Source organism: Cetorhinus maximus, chromosome 20 (assembly GCF_964194155.1).
Source record: "Cetorhinus maximus chromosome 20, sCetMax3.hap1.1, whole genome shotgun sequence".
Lineage (NCBI taxonomy): Eukaryota > Metazoa > Chordata > Chondrichthyes > Lamniformes > Cetorhinidae > Cetorhinus > Cetorhinus maximus.
Window position 1 is genome coordinate 54405643 of NC_135898.1, and position 27708 is coordinate 54433350.

The 27708-nt window shown below is 40.2% G+C and overlaps 1 protein-coding gene across 2 annotated transcripts in view; it reads left to right on the top strand.

Moving 5' to 3' along the window:
- Window positions 1-27708, top strand: part of dclre1a (DNA cross-link repair 1A (PSO2 homolog, S. cerevisiae)) — a 52368-nt gene that overhangs the window by 12531 nt on the left and 12129 nt on the right. The window contains exons 2-7 of one of the 2 annotated variants that reach the window (XM_078564695.1): window positions 550-2187; window positions 6060-6193; window positions 8459-8577; window positions 21160-21303; window positions 23491-23636; window positions 24824-24978. In XM_078564695.1, coding sequence (XP_078420821.1) covers window positions 550-2187; window positions 6060-6193; window positions 8459-8577; window positions 21160-21303; window positions 23491-23636; window positions 24824-24978 — 2336 coding nt within the window. Of the gene's footprint in view, window positions 1-549; window positions 2188-6059; window positions 6194-8458; window positions 8578-21159; window positions 21304-23490; window positions 23637-24823; window positions 24979-27708 lie in introns of those variants that run through there. The other variant, XM_078564696.1, reaches the window with a different exon arrangement.

Below are 27708 nucleotides of genomic sequence, written 5' to 3' on the forward strand. Positions count from 1 at the left end.
CAAGCAAAGCTGGCATGTGCAGGCAACTGAAAAAGAAATATTTGCATTTCCATGGCACCTTTCATAACCACTGGATGTCCCAAAGTACTTAACAGCCAATTAAGTACTTTTTGAAGTATAATCGCTATTATAAGTTAAACTGTTATTTAGAATAGTATTCAGACATAGTTAAACTAAGTTCAATGGAAATGCTGGTGTAAATTGCAAAATCAGAAATAAAACAGGCATAAATTACATATTGCTGGTTATACTGTTGCAGAAAATTTTGTTGAAGACATTTGATTACAAAATTTAACCATTGAGATTTTCAAAAGGCAATTGTACAGCTTGATTAATCAAATGCTAACAAAAATATGTGACCAATAATAGCTGTTATCTTTGAGGAATGAAAACAGAGATCATTAGATCAAAGTAATTTCTAAATTTAAAATTACATAAATGAGAAAATGAATATATTTTGGTCATTATTAGCAGATCTTTTAAAGACATTTAATTGTAGATTAAATTGATAAGATTCCATTACAATTGAGTTCATTTTACTATTTTCAGAATGTCCAGATGGCTTGCTTTGTAACAATACGATTCCAAGGCACTACAAACGCTACTCCCACTTACTGCTTGCTGAAAATAGAGCATTGGGTCAAAATGATGTTCAATCTACATTTCTCAGTAGTTCAGTGAGAGATGCCCTTGCAGTTTCACCAGATCTTAACAATAATCACCAATCTTTGCTGAACAGTCAGTCTTCCCAGATTGAAGAATGTCTGACAAACAAAAATAAAAATGCTCTACTACTGTTAAAATCTCCTGCCATCAAACCTACAAGGAAAAGCTCAAGTAAATTCAAAGCTACAAGAGCAACAAAAGGAACAACTTCCCCTTCTGAAAAAGTTTCAACGGGTGATGTGTCCACAGCATCACCCAGTAACCTACACAGAAGATTGCCTCCTTCAGCATCACAGTTAACAATTGAAGAAGAACCTTGGATTAATGTTGATAGATGTTTTAATGTGGCAAATGTTAATAGTACAATAGTAGAGCTAAAAAGTTTTTCAGAAGATAAATCTACTTTTGTCCTTGCTTCAAATGCCAGCAAGAGCAAGGATGATATTAGTTACTCTCCCCTTTGTAGTGATGAAATTCCAGATCAAAATAGGTCATCTTTTACAAGGAGAAGATTGTTTCATGGTCAAACTATGAATCATAATTGTAAACTTGAAGATTACACTTCTTCTGACTCTGGGGAGCTTAAAAACCATGGGCAGGAATTGGTTCGTAAATCTGTTGGACTTAAGGACACAGTCAAAACTGACATCGAGACTATTGCTATTGATCCAGATTCCACTCTATTAACTGACAGTGCAAATATTATAACTAAAAGTAGAAAAAGTATTGCAACACAACCACAACAGGCAAAAGCTGTATTGTTAGCACTTAACTGGATTCCATTAGGTAATGAGAAGATTGAACAGGTTAATAATTGGTCACAACCTAATTTAACAGAATCAAACTTGATTAAATTGGAACCAGTACACTCAAGTTCTGATAATTTACTAGAGGCTCTACAAATTAAACAGGAACCAATCAAATCATTACAGCTTACTCAAAATACTATTGTGCAGGAACTTTGTGACTACCAAACAAGAAAGGAAGAGAGAGAGAATTCTAGTGGTCTCATGAAGATATCAGTACCTCAGCACTCATTAGTTTTGCCTTCATTCAACATCGTGAAACAGGGCAGCTCTCATCCTAAAACTCCTATTTTACAAAGCATTGGAGTTCAAAAAAGTGGAACAAAGACTTTGGAAATGGCATCATTGGGCTTGTTGGAGAGAGATCCCATAAAAATCACCAGGAGGAGTGCTATAAGTAAAGAATTAAAGCAAACTGATATTGGAGTTTTTTTTGGACTTCAACCAAAAATCAAAGAAGAACAAGAATGTCCAAAAAACATACCTCAAGGAAAAGCAAAGGAATTGATTTCAGAGATTTCATATAATGAAAGAAGGCAAAGACAAAGGAAGAGGAAAATAGAAGGTTCTATAGGTGATGACGCTTGCATAGGCACTGCGGATAAACTCCAAATAGAGCTTGGTGATGGGCAACAAGGAAGAGCAAAAAGACAAAGAAATGGAGTAACAACTTACCAAAAAAATAAGCAGTGCCCTTTTTACAAGAAGATTCCAGGTAAACCGTCAATTATATGAAAGTAACTTTGCTCATGACCAGTTTATTTGCTTTGCATGGTAATCAGGAGTCAAACTGTAAGCAACTATGTCAAGATATATTTGTGTACTGTAGAAAAATGTAATTTTATATGCTTACCACTTTCTATAATCAGAATCTACTTATGTTGTAATTTTTATTAGCATTCCAGAGAATCTAAAGTTCACAATAATTTGTAATTCTAATACTGATGAGCCACCCTTCTATATCTCCTATGATAACACAAGCAACAATTAGCAGGAGTAACTTTTCAGATTTGGATGAAATCTGATGCTGGTTAACTCTTAATCCATTGGACAAGATGGAGCAGATGTAAATTGTCAAAGTTGGTGAAGACGATTCACATGTTGATGCTCCTATTAAATTGTAACTTGTTGATTAAGTACATAGAAGTTTCAATACAGAAATAAACATTTCAGCCTAACTAGTCCATACCACCATTTACCTGTCTTCCTTTCTTGCAAACAAATAGTCCAAATCTTGTTTCCATACCATTTTATTATCCATTTATCATCTACTCAGTCAATCTGATCTTCAGTATTAAAATATCTGGAAGTGAATGTCACAGATTCTCAGCCATCCATGCAAAGAAATTTTCTCTTTATTTCTCTTCTGCATCTCTTGCAGTTCATCTTGTCTCTATGGCCTTTGTTCTAAAGGCACTCAATCACAGCAAATGGTCTGCTTCTATTTAACATGCCTTGTACTTGTTGTCACATAATTTGCATTCTAATGAGAAAAGCTTCACTTTTTCAAGTCTTTGCCTGTATTTATATTTCCTAGAGAGATAAAACTGTGTTGTCCTTTTTCTGAAGCTTCAATGGAGACCAATGCTCCCTACCCCACCTCCCCACCTCTACAGACTATGTCCACTCAAGCTCTAGGGGGTGAATATAACAGAAGAAAATGCTAGAACGTGCTTTTCTGGTTAATACAAACCTGTCAGAAATATTATGCAGAAACTTAGAAGATGTATTATTTAAGATAATGTCAAGATAGGAATCAAATTGTGAAAAAGGACTAGTTGTTGGCTATATCTTGGATATAGAAAGGAAGCCTTGTGCTGTGGGTGACTGAGAGTGCTTTTAAAACAAGAACAAGCTGTATTTATGTAATGCATTTAGTATAGTAAAACGTCCCAAGGCACTTAACAAATGTTATCAATAAAAAAAATGACACTAAGCCACAGGGAGATTGGCCTAAAGTGTAGACAAAAATATAGAATTTAATGAGCATCTTAAAGGAACAGAGAGAGGTTTAGAGGAGAAACACTAGCAAGAGGCCAAGCAGCTGAAAACACCACCATCAGTGGAGGAGTGCAATGATCTTGAAGGCTTGTAAGGTGGAAGAGTGAGTCAGAGGGATTTGTAAACTTGGAGAATTTTAAAATTGGCTCCAAATCTTAACATCACAATAATTGAATTTTACATTCAGTTTGAGGCAGAGAAGAGTGGATCCGAGACTGTTTTTAAACTTAAAGTGCAAATATAAGGAAATGAAAGCACAGCTGGCTAAAGTGAATTGGCAGATTATGTTAAGGGATAGGTCAATAGAGATGCAGTGGCAAACATTTAAGGGGATGTTTCAGAATACATAGAATACTTACATTCCAACGAATAAGAAAAAGTCCAAAGGACAGACACACCATCTGTCATTAACTAGACAGGTTAAAGATTGTATCAGACTTAAAGAAAAAGTATATAATTGTGCAAAGATAGGTGGAAGGCCAGAAGATTGGACAGAATATAAGGAACAGCAAAGGATGACTAAAAGATTAATAAGAAGGGAAAAATTAGAGTACGAGAGGAAGCTAGCCAAAAATATAAAACAGATAGTAAGAGTTTCTACAAGTATTTAAAAAGAAACTAGTTAACTAAGTGAGCTTTGGTCCTATAGAAAGTGAGTCTGGAAAATTGATGATGGAAAGCAAGGAAATGGCAGATGAATTGAACAGGCATTTTGCATCAGTCTTCACTGTAGAGGATACAAGTAATACCCCAGAAGCAGCTATAAGTTAGGAAATGGAAGGGAGGGAGGAACTCCGGAAAATCACCATCACCAGAGAAGTGGTACTGAGTAAATTGTTGGAGCTGCGGACTGACAAGTTGCTGGGTCCTGATGGACTTCATCCTAGGGTCTTAAAAGAAGTGGCTAGTGAGATAGTTGATGCATTGGTTTTGATTTTCCAAAACTCCCTAGATTTGAGGAAGGTCCCATTAGATTAGTAGATAGCAAATGTAACTCCATTATTCAAAAAGGGAGGGAGACAGAAAGCAGGAAACTACAGGCCAGTTAGCTTAATATCTGTCATAAGGAAAATGTTAAGAGTTATTATTAAAGAAGCTATAGCAAGGCACTTGGATAAGTTCAAGGTAGATGAGTTATCATGGTTTTGCAAAAGGGAAATCATGTTTAACCAACTTATTGGAGTTCTTTGAGGAAGTAACGTGTGCTGTGGATAAAGGGGAACCAGGGGATGTACTGTACTTAGATTTCCAGAAGGAATCTGATAAAGTGCCATATCAAAGATTATTGCAGAAAATAAAAGCTCATGGTATAGGGGGTAACATATTGGCATAGATAAAAGACTGGCTGGCTAACGGGAAGCAGAGAGTAAGCATAAATGGGTCTTTTTCAGGTTGGCAGGATGTAACAAGTGGTGTGCCACAGGAATCAGTGCTGGGGCCTCAACTTTTTACGATTTATGTAAATGACTTGGATGAAGGGACAGATGGTATGGTTGCCAAATTTACTGACGACACAAAGATGGGTAGGAAAGTAAGTTGTGAAGAGAACATGAGGTTACAAAAAGATATAGGTAGGTTGAGTGAGTGGGCAAAGGTCTGACAAATGGAGTATAATGTGGACAAATGGAGTATAATGTGGGAAAATATGAAATTGTCATTTTGGCAGGAAGAATAAAAGAAGCATATTATCCAGATGGTGAAAGATTGCAGAGGGATTTGGGTGTCTTACTGCATGAATCGCAAAAGGCTAATATGCAAGTACAGCAAATAATTAAAGTTAATAGAATGTTATCATTTATTTTGAGGGGAATTGAATACATAAGTAGGGAGGTTATGCTTCAGTTGTACAGAGCACTAGTGAGACCACATCTACTGTGTACAGCATTGGTCACCTTATTTAAGGAAGGATGTAAATGCTGTTGGAAGTAGTTCAGAGAAGGTTTACCAGACTAATACCTGGAATGGGTGGATTGTCTTATGAGGAAAGATTGGACAGGCTAGGCTTGTTTCCGTTGGAGTTTAGAAGAGTAAGCGGCGACTTGATTGAAACATTAAAGATCCTGAGGAGTCTTGACAGGGTGGATGTGGAGTCTTGTTCCACAAGAGAATCTAGAACTAGGGGTCACCCTTTAAAGATAAGGGGTTTCCCATTTAAAGTGGAGATGAGTCTTTGGAACTCTCTTCCTCAAAAGGCAGTAGAAGCAGAGATGGATAGATTCTTAGTAAGCACGGAGGTGATAGGTTATCGGGGGTAGGTGGGATGCAGATTTCAGGTTACTATCAGATCAGCCATGATCTTATTAAATGGCAGGGCAGGCTCAAGGGGCCAAATGGCCTACTCCTCCTTGCTCGTATGTTCGTGATTTAAGATACAGGCAACAAAATTTTGGATAAACACCAGGAGGTCCCCTATACCCTCCCCCTTCATTTTTCCTCTTCTCTGCACTCGCCCATCCCCCTAAAAAAATCTTTGCTGTTTCAGAGCTCCCTTCATGTATGGCTATTCACTATTTTGAAAGACCTTCAGTATTTGTATTATGCAACAGCCAAACAATTTGCCTTCACAATTGATCTTTGTGCTTTCAGGAACTAACTTCACAGTGGATGCCTTCCAATATGGTGTTATTGAGGGTTGTTCTGCCTACTTCCTTACTCACTTTCATTCAGATCATTACGGAGGCCTTACCAAGAATTTCAAATGCCCTATTTACTGCAGCACAGTAAGTCTGTACTAGTGAGTTTAAGCAAATTAATGAAATGCAACTAATAGAATCCTAGAAGTAGTACTTGAGCGATTAACTTCTCAGATATGTTCTTTATTTTGAAATACAAATTTTTATCTCCACCCTGGGTCTGGCCTTGAACATTATAGTTATGTCCAGTGTGTTAGATGCTAGCCATGTGGTTTATTGGGAATCCAGATTTGGATAATTGCATTTCTGATTAGCAAATAAAAATTAATGAATGTGTATTTTTGTGTACTATAACTTTTTTGTGCAATTAATGGTAAAATGAAGAGCAAAGTGCGCCAGTGTTTTTTGATCATTGAATGCTTTACATCCTTGCTTACTAAATGGTGTAGATGTTCAGTAAATATATACAAGTGAAGTACATCTATCTGTTGTGAGCCTATGTCAAGTGTTTTAACCACATGAACTAACCAGTGGAAAACAATGTCACTGTAACCACAGCTGTAGCTAGGCAGCATTTCCTGTTTGACAATGTTGCATTGTACTAAAACAAAAGCAAAATATTGCAGATGCTTGAAATCTGAAATAAAAACAGAAATGCTGGAAATACTCAGATCAGGCAATATCTGTGGAGAGAGGAAAAGAACTAATGTTTCAAGTGAAAGTATTTCTAGCATTTTCTATTTTTATTACTTCATTGTATATTTATGCCTGTAAAATTTCATAATGGCAATATTTCAGCTAGGTATTCCTGACACTTATTAAAATTCTTTCTAGTGCTACTAATTATACACCAAACTATCCAAAAAAAAAATCCAGTGAACTTTTAGGATTAGCTTGCATTCCTTTTGAGAATCCAAGTTGGAGTTGTTTATAACAGGTTAAGTAATTTTCTGTAGTATCACTACTTCAGATTTAAATCTGCACAACTAATGTTATTTCATTTAAAAATATAACCCTGCATGGAGTTGCTGCTTATAGCACTTTTTCCAAAAATCCATTTGGACTGACATGGACTATCTCAAAATTTTGGCTGCCCTTTATAATTTACATTAATGATTTGGACTTGAGAGCAAGTAACTTGGTATCAAAATTTGCAGATGACACTAAACTCGGACATAGCTGACATAGAGGAAGAGTGCAACATAAGATTTACAAGGATAGTATCAGAACTGAGATTACAGCTATTGGGGAAGATTGAACAGGTTTTGGTCTTTTTCTTTAGAAATAAAGACTTGGAGGTGACCTGATAGAGGTCTTTTAAAATTATGTATGGGTCCGTCAGGTAGTATGGGTCAGTCAGGTAGATGTGGCAAGAATCTTTCCACTTGTAGGACAATCCAATACTAGGGGCAAGATAGTTGCTAATAAATCCAGTAGGGGGAAAAAGGAGAAATCTCTTCACTGAGTGGTTGAGGGAAAGTAGCTTGGATGTTTTCAAAAGGACCTAGACTCATACATGAGAGAAGAGGGAATAGAAGCATATGCTCACAGGCTGAGATGAGGTAGATGTAATGGAGGAGACTCGGGTAAACACCAGCACATACTAGTTGGGCCAAATGGCCTACTTCAGTGCTGTATATTCCAGTAATTCAATGTTTGTGTTTTAGAACTATTAACTGCAACTCATTCTGAGCCCATTTTCTTAGAATCTGATCTTGTTGCTGTCCAAGGACAAAAAACTACTTTCATACGTTCCAAAAAGCTGTTAAAATGCACATAGATTTCTTTAGGAAATTTTGACATTTATTTGGTATAGCATTCAAAAAATGACTAATTTTAAAGTAGTGTTATTACAAGCTTATCAGTTAAGGCTGAAGGTTTCCTTGAAAGGCCCATCCATCCAGGCCACAAACATTGCTGTAAAAGTGAGTTGCTATCCTGAGCCAATAGCTCACGCCTTCCTCTTATTGTTGGGTTTCCCAAGCCCAATGTGGTAACTGCTAAATTCAGATGAGGCTCCCAGATTACTGTGGGATCCTGAAGTGTATATATGTTAATGAAGCATTCGGCTGGACACATTCCCACTGGACATGTAAAAGGAAGGGTTGAGGACACAGTCCTGGTTTTAAAATTTTTACCTTGACCCCCCTCCCCACCATATGGTGGGGGTGGGGTCATTATAGAGGCCTTTATGTTTGCTCAACTAATTGAGTGCATTCAGTGTTCAGGTATTTCATTGATGATGCTAAGAACTGTAAAAGATGTTGGAAGGTTGCACCATGCACACATGATCATAACAGACAGGCAATTTAATCAGTCATTAAAAACTAACTTTTTTGTGTTAAATTTCAGATAACTGGCAATTTAGTGATATCTAAGCTTAAAGTGCAGGCTCAGTATATCACAAGTCTACCCATGAATTCTGAATATGTTATGGACGGAGTTAAGGTGGTGCTTTTGGATGCAAACCAGTAAGTGTTTTATCGTATGTTCTATCAAAAAATGCAGATATCATTGCTCCAGTCTCTCTTTAGTGTCATCAAATTCCCAACTTAATGCCTCTGGCTCTACAATCTGCTGTAACATTCCTGCATTGATCTGCTCAAGACATTCTTGCCTCTGTTTTTTTTTACTCCCAAGTCCCACTTTTAATCCCCAACATTCTCAATGTAATTCCCACTTCTGGACCTTTTAATTTTATAAACAGACTCCCGTCTGGTCCCACATCCTTTACCCTCTGCAAAATCAAAAATTATTCTAAACATACGTCTATGGTCTTGTTTAGCCTTTGCTGCTATCCTTCTTGGCCCCCAGCATAATAGGATTAAACCGTACATCTTCATATCTCTCGGTGGACTTATTCCACCAAACCCCTGCAGATTGGTCTGGTCTTAAATTCTGTCCCCAACCCACAACTTCAATTTTCCAACTCCGCCCTTTAGTGTTAGTTACTTCCTCCCTTTGCCAGCCATTAGTGAAAGGCTTCAGCCACCTCTCTCTGGAACTTATTCCCTAAACTTCTCAATCTGTCACTTATGGCATGTTTAAAAAGCTTTACCAAGCCCAATCTTTCTGACGTGGCTTTAATAAAAGAAATGACTTCCAGGTGAGATCCAGATGATTTCTGTCCTCAATAGTTGGCTCCAATTATTTGGTCTTCTGTGACTGAGGTCACAAAAACTGGCTTTATATAGGTTAGAGATTCCCCAGTGTTTGTTTTAATAATGTACATATGACTTATCACACAAACATAGGAAACTTTTAATTGTTTCACAGTTAAAAGTAGTGGCTTTAAGAAATACCCACAATGTGCGACAGAAGAGAATGAACAATTATCCTTCATTTCCATTATAAAAGGGAAATATGTCACTGAACCACATTAGGTTAGATGACCAAAAGCTTGGTCAGAGGTACATTTTAAAGAGTGTATTAAAGGATGAAGGTGATGTGGAGAGATGTAGTAAGGAAATTCCAGAGCTTAGAGCCTAGGCAACTGAAAGTATGCCCATCAGTGGTGGAGCAATTAAAATTGGGGGTGCACAAAAGGCTAGAATTAGGTGACTGCAAATATGAGGGTTGTAGGGCTGAAGGAGGTTCCAGAGAAAGGGAGGGTGAAGCCATGGAGGGATTTGAAAAGGATGATGAGAATTTTAAAATCAAGACATTGGCTCCTGGTAAAACAATCTAGGTCAACGAGCATAGGGGTCTTAGGTGAACAGAACTTGGTGTGAGTCAAGACAATGGCAGCAGAGTTTTGGATGAGTTCAAGTCCCATTACAGGATTTGAGTGCATATCAAGGCTGACACTTCCATACAGTACTGTATTTTTAGACGTAATGTTTGTCAGTTGAGTTGCAAAACCATGGTCCCATCCATCCGATCACGTGGATGTAAAGCGTTCCATAGCACTATTCAGAGAAGGGCAGGGGACTTTTTCAGTTATTCTGACCGACATTTGTCTTTCATCTAACACCACCAAGCTAGTGTTACGATCCCTGTAGAGACTGATAACTTTTAAAAAGAGAAATTTCCCAAATGACCAAAGGACAAGATGTCACTTTTTAAGACTTTTACAGTAACAAACAAATTAAAACCAACATAGATCCAACATTAATTAAACAGGCAACTAATACCTTCCATCCTATTGGACAATGGTTTGCACCATGATAGTTAACTGTGTTAAGCATTGCCTGGTGTGGCTCAGGAGCCCCACTCTGGCTTGGTAGTCTATGTCACATTTGCTACAGAGGAAGACAGTGAGTTGAGAAGATGCACAATTCACTGGCCTCTTTTCACTGGGCACTCTTTTGGCCTGCTGAGCTTTGTGTTTCACTTCATCTCTTTCAATGCCCTTCCAGATAGTTAGCCTCCAGCGGTCACAGCCATCTCAATATCTGCCACCTTCATATCTTGCTTGCAAGGTGTCCTTGAAGCGGGAGTTATGGACGCAAATAGGTCATAACGCAGTGGCCAGTTCACCATACAGAAGATGTTTAGGTATATGGCCATCAACTATTTGAACATAGCTGAGCCAGTGCAGACATCTTTAGCAATAAGTGTATGCTGATGGACTTAGCACATCCAGGACCTCTGAGTTTTAGTGACCTTGTCCTGACAAGAGATACCGAGGAGACATATGAGACAGCGCAGATGAAAACTGTTCAACTTTTTTCCTGCCAAACATTTGTCCGTGTCTCACCACTGTGGAAGAGTGCACTAAGGACGCAGGATTGGTAGACTCAGTTGGGTGTTCTCACTCAGGTTGCTGTAGTTCCACACTCTCCTACTTGGCTTGGACATGCACATCGCAAAAGCTGCAGTTGTGTTGATTTCAGCATCAAGTGACAGATTGGTGATTTTGAAGCTATCAACAACCTCCAGCATCACATTGTCAATGCTGGCAAAACCCGGGATCATGACATTTGTCTTCCTGATGCTAATGGTCAAAGCAAACTCTTTACAGGTGTGACAGAATGCGTCCATTTGCCACTGCAGATATTTCTCAGTATGTAATGTTAGTGCGCCATCGTCAGCGTAGAGCAGCTGTCTGTGGACTTGGCGTTCCTTTGTCTTGGATCTTAGGTGGTCAAGACTGAACAGCTATCTGTCAGTTCTGATATGTAAGTAGACATCCTCTGTAGATGACCTGAAGTCATGTGACAGCGGGAAAGCGAAGAATATGCAAAGAGTGTTGGTGCCAGAACAACCCTGTTTTACCCCACTGCAGATCTCAAAGGGCTCTGATGTTGTCCTATTATGCTTTCATGGAAAGAGCACATTGGGCAGTTTCGGCAGGCAGCCAATTTTCTCCAGCGTAAATAGACTGCCTCTGGCCGTGTCTATTTGTCCAGGTCTTGCTGCATTTGAAGCACTCCATGTCCAAATGCAGCAAGACGTGGACAATATCCACGTTTGGGCTGACAAATGGCAAGTAACATTTGCGCCACACAAGTGCCAGGCTGTGACTATCTCTAATGAGAGAGAATCTAATCATCGCTCCTGCTCAATCAATGGCATTACCATCACTGAGTCTCCCAGTATCAACATCCTGGGGGTTACCGTTGACCAGAAACTGAACTGGACTAGCCATATAAATACTGTGTCTGCAAGAGCAGATCAGAGGCTAGGAACCTTGTAGTGAGTAACTCACCTCCTGACTCCCCAAAGCTTGTTCACCACTTACAAGGCACAAGTCTGGAGTGTGATGAAATACTCTCCACTTGCTTGGATGAGTGCAGCTCCCACACACTCAAGAAGCTTGACACCATCCAGGACAAAGCGGCCTTCTTGATTAGCACCCCATCCACAAACATTCACTCGCTCCATCACTGAACAGTGGCGGCAGTGTGTACCATCTACAAGTTGCTCTGCAGGAACTCACCAATGCTCCTTAGGCAACACCTTCCAAACCTGTGACCGCTGCCATCTAGAAGGACAAGGGCAGCAGATACATGGGAACACTGCCACGTGGAAGTTTCCCCTCCAAGTAACTCACCATCCTGACTTGGAAATATGTTGCCACTCCTTCACTGTCGCTGGGTCAAAATCCTGGAACTCCCTCCCTCATAGCACTGTGGGTGTACCTACTCCACATGGACTGCAGTGGTTCAAGAAGGCAGCTCACCATCACCTTCGAGGGTAATTAGGGATGGGCAATGAATGCTGGCCTAGCCAGTGACGCCCACGTCCCGTACGTGAATTTAAAAAAAACACGGTCAAATGCCTTGGCGAGATTGAAGGTGGCAATATATAGTGGTCACCTTTGTTCATGGCATTTCTCTTGCAGCTGCTGGACTAAGAAGATAATGTCAATCGTAGATCTTCTGTCTGAAACCACAGATTTGTGATAGATGCGTTCAGCCAAAATTTGCAGCCTGATGAGAGCAACATGGGCAAATACCTTTCCCACGATTCTCACAAGGAGATGCATCAGTAGATGTTGCAATCACTGTGGTTGCCTTTGCTCTTGTACAAGGTAACAATCTGTGCATCTCACACCCTGGGGCACTGACCCTTCCAGCAGAGAATGGAGAAGTTCATGAAGCTGAAGGAGTGCGGTTTCCTCATCTTGATGACTTCAGGTGGTGTAGCATCAGCACCTGAAGTTTTGCTCATGGCGAGTCAATAGATTTGCTAAGCTCCTCCACTGTGGATTCGATTAGCAGCTCTGCCATGACAGGCAGGTTTTCTGGTGTCTAGAGCTTTCTCGGTGACAGTGTTCTCCCTAGAGTATAACTAGGTGTGTTCCATCCATCTCTCCAATTGTTAATTGCAGTTGGTGATGACCTCCCTAACTTTTTTCAATGGAACCGTTTTCTTTGCCATTGGACCTATTGCCTTTTTGATCCCTTCATAGATGCCCCTGACGCTCCTGTGTCAAAGGCTATCTAAATATTATGGCAGAGTTGTAACCAGTAGTAATTTGGAACATGCTTCAATTTGCCATCTACAATATTGTGCTCTCAACATATGGGCAGCAAGAGCAGAAAAATGCTGTCTGGTTCAAGGCTAACATCACTATGATGGAACCTGTCATTGAAGCCAAGCGGTCTGCTGTCATTAATGTCACTGGACTAGTAATCCATAGACCTAGGGTAATGCTCTTGGGACTTGGGTTCGAATCGCACCACGGCAGATGGTGGCAATTGAGTTCAATAAAAATCTGGAATTAAAAGTCTAGTGATGACCATGAAACCATTGTCGATTGTCATGAAAACCATCTGCTTCACTGATATCCTTTTTAAAGGAAGGAAATCTGCGATCCTTATCTGGTCTGGCCTACATGTGACTCCAGACCCATAGTAATGTGGTTGACTCTTAAATGCCCTCTGAAATAGCCTAGTAGCCACTCAGTTGTATCAAACTGCTGAAAAATGTAAAAGAAATGAAACCGGATGGACCACCTGACATTGACCTAGGCACCTGAAACAACAAAGGCAAATTAGCCCTGTCGAGCCTGCAAAGTCCTCCTTGCTAACGTCTGGGGGCTTGTGCCAAAATTGGGAGAGCTGTCTCGCAGACTAGTCAAGCAACAGCCTGACAGTCATACTTATGGAATCATACCTTACAGGCAATGTTTCAGACACCACCATTACCATCCCTGGCTATGTCCTGTCTCAATGGTAGGACAGACCCAGCAGGAGTGGCGTCGCAGTGGTATACAGTCAGGAGGGAGTTGCCATGGGAGTCCTCAACATTGACTCTGGACCCCGATTATCATGTAGCGCCACTTCCCCACCCAACCCAGCTGATGAATCACTACTCCAATATGTTTAACACCACTCGGAGGAAGCACTGAGGGTGGCAAAGGTGCAGAATGTATGCTGGATGGGGGACTTCAGTGTCCATCACCAAGAGTGGCTTGATAGCACCGCTACCGACTGAGCTGCTGAATCCTAAAGGACATAACTGCTAGACTGGGCCTACGGCAGGTGGCGAGGGAACCAACAAGAGGGAAAAACATACTTTACCTCACCCTTACCAACCTACCTGCTGCAAATGCATCTGTCCAAGACAATATCAGTAGGAGTGACCACTGCACAGTTCTTGTGGAAACGAAGCCCCGTCTTCACATTGACGATATCCTCCATCGTGTTGTGTGGCACTATTACCGTGCTAAATCAGCTAAATTTGGAACAGATCTAGCAGCTCAAGACTGATCAACCATGAGATGCTGGGGCCATTAACAGCAGAGTTGTACTCCACCACAATCTGTAACTTCATGGTCCAGCATATCCCACACTCTACCATTACCACCAACCCAGGGGATCAACCCTGGTTCAATGTAAAGTGCAGGAGGGCATGCCAGGAGCAGCACCAGGCATGCCTAAAAATGAGGTGTCAACCTGGTGAAACTACACTGTATAAGCAGTGTACTACAAACTGTATAAGCAGCAAGCGATAGAGATGAGCAATTTCACAACCAACAGATCAGATCTAAGCTCTGCAGTCCTGCCACATCCAGTTGTGAATGGTGGTGGACAATTAAACAGTTTCACTAGAGGAGGCAGCTCCACAAATATCACCACCCTGAATGATGGGGGAGCCCAGCACATCAGTGCAAAAGATAAGGCTGAAGCATTTGCAAAAACCTCCAGACGGAAGTGCCAAGTGGATGATCCATCTCAGCCTCCTCCAGAGGTCCCAGCACCACAGATCTACAGCCAATTCAATTCATCCCACGTGATATCAAAAAATGGCTGAGGGCACTGGATACTGCAAAGGCTATGGGCCTTGACAATATTCCAGCAATAGTACTGAAGACTAGTGCTCCAGAACTTGCTGTGTTCCCAGCCAAGCTGTTCCAGCACACTGGCATCTGCCTGGCAATGTGGAAAATTGCCCAGGTATGTCCTATACACACACAGCAGGACAAATCCAACCTGGCCATTTACTGCCCCTTTAGTCTACTCCCAATCATCAGTAAAGTGATGGAAGGTATTATCAAATGGCACTTGCTTAGCAATAACCTGCTCACTGATGCTCAGTTTTGGTCCTGCCAGGGCCACTCAGCTCCTGACCTCATTACAGCCTTGGTTCCAACATGGACAAAAGAGCTGAACTCCAGAGGTGAGGTGAGTGATTGCCCTTGACGTCAAGGCAGCATTTGACTGAATGTGGTATCAAGGAGCCCTAGCAAAACTGAAGTGAATGGGAATCGGGGGGAAGAACGCTCTTCTGGTTCGAATCATACCTAGGTGCACAAAGGAAGATGGTTGTGGTTGTTGGATGTCATCTCAGTTCTAGGGAATCATTGCAGGAATTCCTCAGGGTAGTGTCTTAGGCCCGACCATATTCAACTGCTTCATCAACGACCTTCCTTCCACTCATCATAGAAAAGAAGTGGGGATGTTCGCTAACAACTGCACAAAGTTCAGCATTTGTGACTCCCCAGATACTATAGCAGTCCATGTCCAAATGCAGCAAGACCTGTACAATATCCAGGCTTGGGCTGACAAGTGGCAAGTAACATTCATGCCACACAACTGCCAGGCAATCTCAGTCCCCAACGTGAGAATCTAACCTGCTTGACTGGCACCCCATCCACAAACATTCAGTCCCTCCACTACTGATGCACAGTGGCAGCAGTGCGCACCATCTACAAGGTGCACTCCAGGAATTCACCAAGCCTCCTCAAACAGCACCTTCCAAACCCATTACCATCTACAAGGACAAGGGCGGCAGATGCATGGGAACACCACCACCTGCAAGTTCCCCTCCAAGCCACTCACCATCCTGACTTGGAAATATATTGCCGTTCCTTTACTGTTGCTGGGTTAAAACCCTGGACCTCCTTCCCAAACAGCATTGTGGGTGTACCTACACTACATGGACTGCAGTGGTTCAAGAAGGCAGCTCACCACCACCTTCTCAAGTGTAATTAGGGATGGGCAACATCCATATCCCATGAATGAATATTTTTAAAAATTACAAGAGAACCAAATGAGAAAACTAAGAACTGCAGGAAATAAAATCTAACTGACTGCTCAGCAATGTATCAATGACTACTGGTTACAAAGAAAAGGTACTTTCACCTTAACTAACTAATGTAGTGCAGGTACATCTTGTAACCCCTTTTACTATGCACTGCACTTCTGGTGGATGTGTAACATTACAAGAACAATTGCAATATTACTCCTGGCTCTCCAGGCTCACTTTTTCCTGCTATGGTAGGTCACAATTGCCAATGAATTTCAAAAGACGTTCCACTCAACTTGTGTCTTCCAGATCTGACTTCCACCTCGGTAAGTCCTTGTTCCATAAATCTCAAAGTCTTGTCAGCCCTTCCTTTCAAACAGAAAACCAATTCTTGCAAGCATCTTGCTTCACCAAAGTTGGATTTGCCTCCTCTCTCTCCCTCCATTCCCCAAAAGCAACAGTCCCTTTACTGAGGTACTGTCAAGGTATGAAAAATGTTACTTGATATTTCAATAGGTTTCTGTTTGAGTTTCACCTCCATGACAACAGATCACATGGGCCTGTCTCTGAGCAGAGGTGTTTCACATGACTTCACCATCCCCCTTTCAGGTTCTGGTTCAGCTTGGGTTAAAATAGACATTTTAGAACATAATGTCCTTGTAAAGTCCATTCATAATGCCCTTCTCCCTAAAAATATTTTCCCACAACACCATTAAAATGAAATTACAAAATTGTAAACATTTTAACAACTAACTTACTACACATGGTACAGGTAACATCCTTTTCTCTTTTGTCATATTCCACCATTAAATATTTTGTCTTGGCATCATTATCAGGCTTAACCCATAACAACCAACTACCTGTGACTATCAAAATTTAAAGTCCAGCTTGCATGAGTTCTGAGTCCCAACTCTTGGAAATGATAGCTTCTTTTACTACTGATTGATTCACTTTCCTTAAATCTACACAGAAGATCTTTTTCATTTTGAGTAGCCTGTGCAGGTTTTCCTTGTCCTTGAATCAGTCACTACTATGGTTTTGCATCCATCATATTGCTTTTTAAAATCTGTATTGGATTACACATAGTCAGGATCTTGGGGTATTTGTGATGAGTCCAAAGGTTTTGCAATTTGTTTGATTTGGTTAACTTCATCAAGATCAACATTGCTGATTGCTGGTAAGCCATCTGGCATTTGGGTACTTGTGGCCATGAACTGGAATTTGAGGAGGAATCCCCTGTCATAATGCTTCTTACCCTCTGGATTCAGCAATTTCCTTTATTGTTCTTTAAAGCCAAACACTAAGTTGTCATCAGGACTTTCACTTTTCAAAACAGACTGAACTTCTCTGTTCAGGGTTTAAACCCTGGATCTCCATTTTCTTCCATGTCTGCATGTGTTTTAATGTCCAAGTCTGAAATTTTCAACCAGCCAAACATCTGAATTGTCAACTGAATTTTCCTCATCCTGTTTTACTTTCAGGATTATTTTTGACTTTAAGTTCTTTTCCATGATTTAACCCATCAGTTTTATTTTCCAACACTGCCACCTGTACAAGCAGTTCATTTTTTCTATTAAGCAAAATCCTTTTTAGCTGCTTTTAAGAACTTCGTTGTTCAGCCAATAAAGCCTGCTGCTCCTTTTCAGACAGTTCACAATTTTTAAACATTTTCTTTTTGCTTTCATCCTCCCATTGCATTCGAACTTTGTCTAATTCTAGCAAAAGCAACTGCTTCATTTTGAAATTTTGATTTTCGTTCAAGAACACATCCATCCTCGCAACTTGTCAGGTCAGCATTGGATGCACCGTTCTGCTCTCCTTCAAAGTATTCCTTTTCTTTGTTTCATATGTTTCGAATACTGTTGCTATCTTCTTTACCACTCTTTGCTCAGGTTTTTCTTATGTTTTTAATTCAGAAGGCTTTAACTCACCTCCAACTGCCGTGAACTCGTTGTGTTCAGCCTGATGCTTCAATGTCCTTTTAAAATTAGTAGGCTGAGCTTCTGACTGTTTAGACACAACTTTAGTCGAAATTGTAATCTTCGCAGCTGGGTTACAGAAACTCATGGATTCTTTTAAGCCACTCAGTTTTTCTTATACAACTTTCACAGCCTCAACAGTTTTTCTGAAACCACTGGAGAGGGCAATAGCCCTTATCCTCAGCCAAGTCATTTCCTAATAAATCTACACCGTCAATAGACATTACAAATTGCCCCCACAATTGTTTAAAGTTGCCCTTAGGATGTGGGTGTTGCTCTAAGGCTGCATTTATTACATATCCCTAGCTGCCCTGAAAAGATGATTGATCTTCTGCTTGAACCACTGTTGTTCTTGTGGTGAGTGCTTCTACACTTGTGTTGGATAAAGTATTCCAGGATTTTGACCAGTGATGAAAGAACAGGTATGTCCCAAATGAGGATGCTATGTAACTTGGATAGTCACTTTATGCATTAGTGACCTGGATGAGGGGATAGAAGGCCGTAAATCCAAGCTCTCCCATTGACCATCAGATCGGTGTTATTGTAAGCAGTGTAGATGGAAGTGTAAAATTACAAAGAAATATTGATAGATTAAGTGAATGGGGAAAAGCAGGCAAATTAATTTCAATGCAAGTGAATGTGAGATCAATCCACTTTGGATCTTTAAAAAAAAACAGGGTACTTTGTAAATGTGGAAAACTAGAAACAATGATGGCCAAAAAAGACTTGGAATTCCAGGTAAACAGATAATTAAAACGTTATGAACAGGTACAGAAAATAATCAAAGGCTAATGTAATGCTGGCCTTTGTATCTGGAAGATGAGAACATGGGTTAGAAATCTTCAGCTATATAAAGTGCTGGCTAGACCACAGTAGGAAAATTATGAGCAGTTCTGGTCACCCACACCGTATAGTATCTTGGAGAAAGTGCAGTGTAGATTTACTAGAATAATACCTGGACTCCCAAGTGTTTAAGCTATGAGGACTAGGGTTGCATTCCTTAGAATTTTAAAAGATTAAGGGGTGATTTGATCAAAGTATTCAAGATATTAAGAGAAATGGTAGATAGAGAGAACTATTTCTGTTAGCTAGGGATTCTAGGGTTGGGAGTACAGTCTAAAACTGGGCTTAATTTTTTGTTATGCAAAGGGAATTATGTGAAGTTAGGTCGCAGATCAGCTAAAATCTTACTGTATGGCGGAAAAAGCTCGAGGGCCTAAACCATTTACTATATTTTTTCCCCTTGCCATTGTTTTCATTGTCCATGGTGTTAAGAGATCTTGATGCTGGAAAATGATGTCGAAGTAAGCTTGATAGTAAAGACTTGTGTGTGGAGCCAGAAGACGTAGGTAGGGTTCTAAATGAATACCTTGTGTCGGTGTTCACGAGTGAGAGGGACAACGTGGGTATGGAAATCAGACAGAAGGACTGTGATATAATTAAAGAAATTAGCACAGAAAGGGAGGAGGTTCTAAGTGGTCTGGTAGGCTTAAAAGTAGATAAATCTCCAGGCTCTGATGAAACGTATCCCAGGATGTTGAGTGAGGAGATGGCAAGGGTGCCGGCAATAATTTTCAATACCTCTCTGGCCACGAGAGAGGTGCCAGAGGACTGGAGGACAGCCAGTGTAGTACTGTTATTCAAGAAGGGAGGAAGGGATAAACCAGGGATCTACAGGCCAGTCAGTCCAACCTCAGTGATTGGTAAACTATTGGAAGCAATTTTGAGAGACAGAATCAATCTACACTTGGAGAGGCAGGGATTAATCAAGGACAGTCAGCATGGTTTTGTTAAGGGGAGGTCATTTCTGACCAATTTGATTGAATTTTTCGAAGAGGTGACCAGGTGTGTAGATGAGGGCAATGTATTTGACGTAGTCTACTTGGACTTCAGCAAGGCTTTTGATAGGGTCCCGCATGGGAGACTAAGGTAAGAGCCCATGGGATCCAAGGCAATTCGGCAAATTGGATCCAGAATTGGCTGAGTGGCAGGAAGCAGAGGGTGATGGTCGAGGGGTGTTTTTGTGACTGCATGCCTGTGTCCAGTGGGGTTCCACATGGACCAGTGTTGGGTCCCTTGCTGTTTGTGGTATGTATAAACGATTTAGACTTGAATGTAGGAGGGTTGATCAGTAAGTTTGCAGATGACACGAAAATTGGTGGGGTGGTAAATAGTGAGGAGGATAGATTACAGGAGGATATAGACGGGCTGATCAGTGGCAAATGGAATTTAATCCAGATAATTCTGAGGTGATGCACTTGGGCAGGACAAACGAGGCATGGGAATACAAGATGAATGGTAGGACTCTGGGAAGTACTGAGGATCAAAGGGACCTTGGTGTACATATCCACCAGCCCCTTAAGGTAGCAGGACAGGTAGATAAGGTGGTTAAGAAGGCGTATGGGATACTTATCTTTTATTAGCCATGGCATAGAATATAAGAGCAGGGAGGTTATGCTGGAACTGTATAAAACGCTGGTTAGGCCACAGCTAGAGTATTGCGTGCAGTCCTGGAATCCACATTATAGGAAGGATGTGATTGCACTAGAGAGAGTGCAGAGGAGATTTACCAGGATGTTGCCTGGGCTGGAGAGTTTTAGTTATGAGGAGAGATTGAATAGACTGGGTTTATTTTCCCTGGAGCTGAGGAGACTGAGGGGGACATGACTGAGGTGTATAAAATGATGAGGGGCATAGATAGGGTAGACAGGAAGGAACTCTTCCCCTTGGTGGAGAGATCAATGACCACGGAGCATTGATTTAAGGTAAGGGGCAGGAGGTTTAGAGGGGATGTGAGGAAGAATTTTTTCACCCAGAGCATGGTGGGAATCTGGAACTCACTGCCTGAAAAGGTGGTAGAGGCAGAAACCCTCATAACATTTAAGAAGTATTTGGATGTGCACTTGCGATGCCATGGCATACAAGGCTATGGGCCTAGTGCTGGAAAATGGGATTAGAATAGTTAGGTACTTGTTTGACCGGCATAGACTCAATGGGCCGAAGGGACTTTTTCTGTGCTGTAGACCTCTGACTATGACTGTAAAGATTTTAACTATAATTCTTTGGTCATTCAAATGTTTAATGAGCCTAATTTCTTTTACACTTTAAAACTGGCACCTTCCATCCTAACTTGAATCACCTGTAAATATTCTGCAGCTGTCCAGGTGCTGTCATGCTGCTGTTCCAGTTTCCAAGTGGTAAAACAGTATTGCACACTGGTGATTTTCGAGCTAATACCTCCATGGAGCGCTACACTCATCTTGTGGGGCAAAAGATTCATACTCTTTATCTGGACACCACGTAAGAGATATTTATTACATGAATCAGAAAAGAATAGTATTTTTTTGTGATAAAATGTTTTAGTTTAAACCAGTGTTGTCCAATGCCTTGGCTGTGTCATAACACTAATGTTAATTGCTGTGCAAACCAAATCCCAGAAGGAAACTAGGCTTACAGGCCATACCCTTTTTTTGTATTCTTAAAACGAGAAGGAGGCCCGATCTCAGCAGAAAGAAGTCCAGTAACACTTTTGGGATTTAAAAAAATTAAGAGTAGAAGTTTTATTAACAAGAAGAAAAGAAAACTTAAGCACACAAGATCACAGATGCACAGTTAAACTTAGGCTTATAAAACATTCCCCACGAAAGACACTCTACTTGGTCAGATCCACAAGTAAACACCTTCCAGGCAACACTCCCTTATAGGTGACAAAAACAGAAAATGCTGGAAAAACTCAGCAGGTCTAACAGTATCTGTGGAGAGAAGAAAAAGAGTTAACGTTTCGAGCCCTTAAGACTCTTCAGAGCTCTGAAGAAGAGTCATAAGGGTTCGAAATGTTAACTTTTTTTTTCTCTCCACAGATGCTGTTAGACGAGCTGAGTTTTTCCAGCATTTTCTGTTTTTGTTTCAGATTTCCAGCATCTGCAGTATTGCTTTTATCTCCCTTTTAGATGTTTAACTATGAAAAATCTAGTAATATTACCTAAGGCAAACTGCTGTAGCTTCATTAAAGGCCTACCACATGACCTGTAACACTCTTCCACTGCACTGTGAAAATCCAAACTTCAGAATAAAACAGCTTTTTGCAGCCCAAGACTTCTCTGACATAACGGGATGGTTTATTCAAACTGCATCCTCTCTCAGCCACAGCTCTAGCTCTAGCTATAGCTCCAGCTGTTGTATCTGACACCTCCAGCTCAAACAGCTACCACCCACCTAAGCTCTTCACAGTAACTCTAAAATACCTTTTTCCCCTTTCATCTCAAACTCTCCTCTTATCTAAAAATGCAAATGTTAGATCCAACCTATTCACTTGTACCTCAAGCTTCACACGTTTATCCTTTCATGTTTTAAGCCTCCCAGACAACCTGTCTCCTATTAATCTCTGCCCAGCTTATTAAATCGTGTACACATGTGAGCGTACACACGAGCTTACGTGCACACACACACAGTCTTTTCATAGAATAACATCATAATTCCCCAGAAATATAAAAAACCCATCCATTTCTCACAATTAGCCACTAACATATAAACTAAAAATGAGTAATAGATACTGTCATTGGGCATGTGATCTCAGTATTTTTATTTGCATTGCATATTTTAATTTTTAGTTTGATAAATGAAACAGAAGCAGAACATGTAAATGTTTTTTGGTCATTGTCTATGCTTTATTTCCTTGATTACTGCTTATTGGTTAAACCAATGTACAACACAACAAACACTGGATTTCAGCACCATGGAAACACCAGCATTGTATGGAGTGGGGAACTGGGGCCAACTGGTCCAACTGCTAATAATAATGAGCAGCTCCAACAGAGCAAATGATGGCAATAGGCATGCAGTATTCAGCCACATGCTGGATGGAGAGATGGGCAGGTCTGGAATGTCTTGTTGTACAAGTCAACATTCTCAATAATAACTGCCAAAATACTGCTCATAACAGCTAACAAAATCCTAAGAAACTGCACTAAGATATATTGTGTCTGATGAATTCATATCAGAATTCCAAACTTCAGTGAAAGAGGGTGCAGAGTTTTGCACTGAATGATGATAGATGCTTGTTAAGTAAATGGACATGTGAAACACATTTATCTGGATTGTGTGCAAGGTATTTTCTACCAATATTGTGATTAAAATGGTGTTGCTGTAGCCACACCAATGCCAAGTCAGTGATTTTTTTTCTCTATTGGAAAACTCTGGTTCAACGAAGTTCATGAGCTCTCGTAATAAAAAGCAGAATACATTTGCATTTTCCTAAAATTCAGTCAGTGCCAGTTTTGCTCTTTTTTCCCAATGGGCACTGCGCAATATTTGTGAACTATGAATGTAATTTATTGATCTAGAACCACACATCTGTCACTAAAATAGCAGTAGTGAGAATAGAGAACAAAGACACTTTCATAGTGAGTCATTAGTTAAGATATTTAACATTCTTATTGATCAAGTGAGTGGAATGCATCCTGAGTGAAATGCTGTTTGTTTTGGTAGATACTGCAGTCCAGAGTACACCTTTCCTTCTCAGCAGGAAGCCATCCAGTTTGCTGCTAATGTTGCTTTTGAATCTGTAAGGATGAATCCTAGGACGTTGATTGTCTGTGGTACTTATTCAATTGGAAAAGAGAGAGTCTTCCTAAGTAAGATTTCCATATGGTGTAACAAGCATTATGTGTGTGTATTAAGAAAACATCCCTCTTCTCTCTCCCTCCCCCGCAGTAGAATTGTTAAATTGTTTTGAAATGGGATTAATTGCACCTTCTAATTATTAATTAATAGTGGATATACTTGCCAGCATCATATACAAAGGCCTGCCAGTTTTTGTGTGAAAGGGAATAGCTAAAATGATGTGACCATGTATTGGAGGAACTAAATAGGATGGCGTGAAGGCTTCCTGATAGCTCTGGTCAGCCTCGTCTGAATATTCTTCTATTCTGAATTTTGAAAAATTATAATCCTTGTGTAGCGTTGGATATTTCATGGAATGCCTGAGAAGAGATTTTGTTTTTAGGTATTGGTAAATTTTAACTATTTGCCCAATAACAAGGTAACAAAGCTAATATTCAAAAGGAAAAAATGTAAGCCAATATGGAAAGACGCAGAGATGGAGGTAAGATAGAAAGCCCTGCATGCATGAAATGAAATATTTTAAAAATAAGTTTTTGATTGAGGGAAGAATTTAGAATACGTCACAAAAGGCATGAACACCAACATTCTTAGTCTTTGCCATGCTAAAATTCTGCATAAAACTACCTATAATAATTTGAAGCTAAGAATACAAAAATTAGGTTGTGGTAAAATGTGCTGATCACTGCTAATCTCCTATACATTTTTCCCACCTAAGGAGGATGTTTGTCTGATGATCAACCAGTAATTAACTTCCTTGTTAGGGGAAAGGGAGATAAGTGTGCTTTCTGGGATTAATGAGTGCTCAGAATCAAGGCAGTCTCTGGATGGTAGACTTGGTAATCTTGATAACTGAGCCATGATGGTCCATTATTGTCCATAGTAGTGTTGTCATTTTAATCAGCCTTCCTGGCTCTTTTAATAGAACCAGAAAGAATAAATGTGTCTAAGATGTGTGCTTTTCAAAGAATTAAATTTCTAATAGAATCCTCTAAGCTCTACCAGTAAATTAATTTGTTAACAACTTTTAATATATTGTGAAATGGCATTCAATTAGCTTGGTGCAAGTGCACCTCTTTTTGTAATTAATTTACAGAAATGTAAGCTTGTAATTATATTTCTCATTGGATATTTGGAAGGACAACCAAAACAAGATCTATTCTAATTGCTTTCTCCAACTGTGCATTGCTTTTTTTTAAAGCTTTAGCTGAGGTACTTGGATGTAAAGTTTGTATTACCCGAAATAAACTAGAAATTCTACAATGTTTGGACTCTGAGCAGATAAACTCAATCATCACTATGGACTGGGAAAGTTCTCGACTTCATTTACTGCCTATGATGCAAATTACTTTTAAGGTAAGTTATCTTGAACACTTGTTTCTCTAAGCGATCATAGACTTTACACAAAGCACCAGCTATAATCTATATAAATTAATTGTTGAATTAGCATAAAATCTAATTGCTCCCTTTAAAGCTAAAGTAGAAACTACGAGAAAGTACATTCTATACCATTAGCCGAACTGAAACTTAACTTTGCATGCTTCGTTTGGCATATTGACACCCTATAGACAACTCAATAACTTCTGTTGCTATTTGTAAACGCTATAAATGAAAATGTAGTAACAGTGCAGATAAGTGGCACTGCAAGATGACAAGGATTGGGTCCTGAATATTGAGGGGTATATGACCTTCAAGAAGAATAGGAAACTCTGTAAAGATGGAGGGGTAGCACTGTTAATCAAGGATGGCATTTGTGCAATAGTTAGAAATGACCTTGGTTTAGGAGATCAGGATGTAGAATTGGTTTGGGTGGAGATGAGGAATAGTAGGAGAAAGAAGTCATTAGTGGGTGTGGTCTACAGGCCCCTTAACAGTCGTCACAATGTAGGACAAATCAAACGAAGAAATATTGGGTGCTTGTGATAAAGCGACAGCAATAAACATGGGTGACTTTAATCTACGTGTAAACTGGAATAATCAGATTGGCAGTAGTAGCCTGGATGAGGAGTTCGTAGAATCCGGGTAAATGGACAATAGAGTAGTTCTTTTGGCGCATTTTAATATTTGAAACTAAGGGTAGCTGTGAATTGCTTCCTGCTTATAATAAGCACTTAGTTGGTCAACTCTAGCAGTAGCTAAATCAGCAAGATGCAATGATTCTAGTACACTCACGTAATAAAATTATTCTTTCAGCTGTATTTAGTTGGGCTGGGCAATATAGCAACAAATGCTCCCTGATTAACTTAGAGTGGAAGATTCACTTGCAGGTAGTTAGAAGCTATTTGTTTGACCCTGGATATCAATTGCCTTCAGTATTTCTGTTTGAGAGATGAAGACCATATCAACCTGGAAACCATCCTTTCCTGGTCATAAATGTTTCATTATGCATTTCCTTTTATCCCCAAGTAGCTCGAATATAAAAGCTCATGTGTTAAACTGATAATCCTTCTTGTCCACTGGCCCCATGAACAGTGATGCTTGAACTTCATTGGCATTGAATAGACCGGATTTGATTATCCTGTAGAATGGATAAAATGCAGCAAGACCTGGACAATATCCAGGCTTGGGCTGACAAGTGGCAAGTAACATTTGTGCCACACAAATGCCAGGCAATGACCATCCCCAGCAAGAGAGAATCTAACCATCGCCCCATGACATTCAATGGCATTACCATTGCTGAATCCCCCGCTATCAACAGCCTCATGGTTACCATTGACCAGGAACTGAACTGGACTAGCCATATAAATACTGTGACTACAAGAGACGAATCCTGCAGTGAGTAACTCACCACCTGACTCCCCAAAGCCTGTCCACCATCTACAAGGCACAAGTCAGGAGTGTGATGGAATACTCTCCACTTGCCTGGATGAGTGCAGCTCCAGCAACACTCAAGAAGCTTGGCACCATCCAGGACAAAGCCGCTTGATTGGCACCCCATCCACAAACACTCTCTCCCTCCACCACCGACACACAGCAGCGGTGTGTACCATCTACAAGATGCGCCGCGGGAACTCACCAAGCCTCCTTCCAAACCCATGACCACTACCGTCTAGAACGGCAAGGGCAGCAGACACATGGGAACACTTCCACTTGGAAGTTCTCCTCCAAGCCAATCGCCATCCTGACTTGTAAATATATCGCCATTCCTTCACTATTGCTGGGTCAAAATCCTGGAACTCCCTCCCTAATAGCACTGTGGGTGTACCTACACCACATGGACTGCAGCAGTTCAAGAAGGCAGCTCATCACCACCTTCTCAAGGGCATTTAGGGATGGGCATTAAATGCTGGCCTAGCCAGCGATGCCTGCTTCCCATGAATGAATTAAAAAAAACAAGTTGGAAGAGGCAAATGTGTGTCTGAACCAATGACATTTCAGTTGACTGCTACACTATTGAAACATTTATCTTTAGGACAATTTCTGTCATTAATACCCTAGTTACTTCCTGCAGGCCATCCACCAATACAGCTTACAGCATACATTCTGGAGTTTCTGGCATTTTGCATTTAAACAAAAATCCAATTCTGCATTGCTTCGTGGTATGGTTATTTGTGTTCTGAGAGATATTTGCATTTGGAAGCAGCATTCATTGGTGCCCTTTTTTCATACAAGTTAATTGGAAAGTCTGTCTGGTTAGTGGTCATTGGTTTTTCACTTCTCAAGTTAATTAACTAATAATTAGTACGTGGAACATAACAATGGAAATAGAAGTTTGATGTCCTAAATAATGGCAGTGAATGAGCATCCAGCTATGTGGCAGCCTTAAACATAGTCTAGATTTTGCACTTTGACATTAGTAAACTTCCTGATTGACCCAGATTTCACTCATTTTTAAGCATCACAATGTTTTGTTTATAAATACAATGTAACATCAGTTGATGAAATTCAAACATTTTTAACTGGGTTACATTACCCTTGATTTGATGTTTCTTCGGTGAGAAATATATCATTTTCTTGGATAATTTCAGTTTCATTAACACTCACCAAACTATTTGAAGATATTTAAATTTCCATGGCTTTTCTTTAATTGTGAAGTTTTCTGTCTTGTTTTAAATCTTTTATTTCAACAAGGGTAAACTGTTCTGA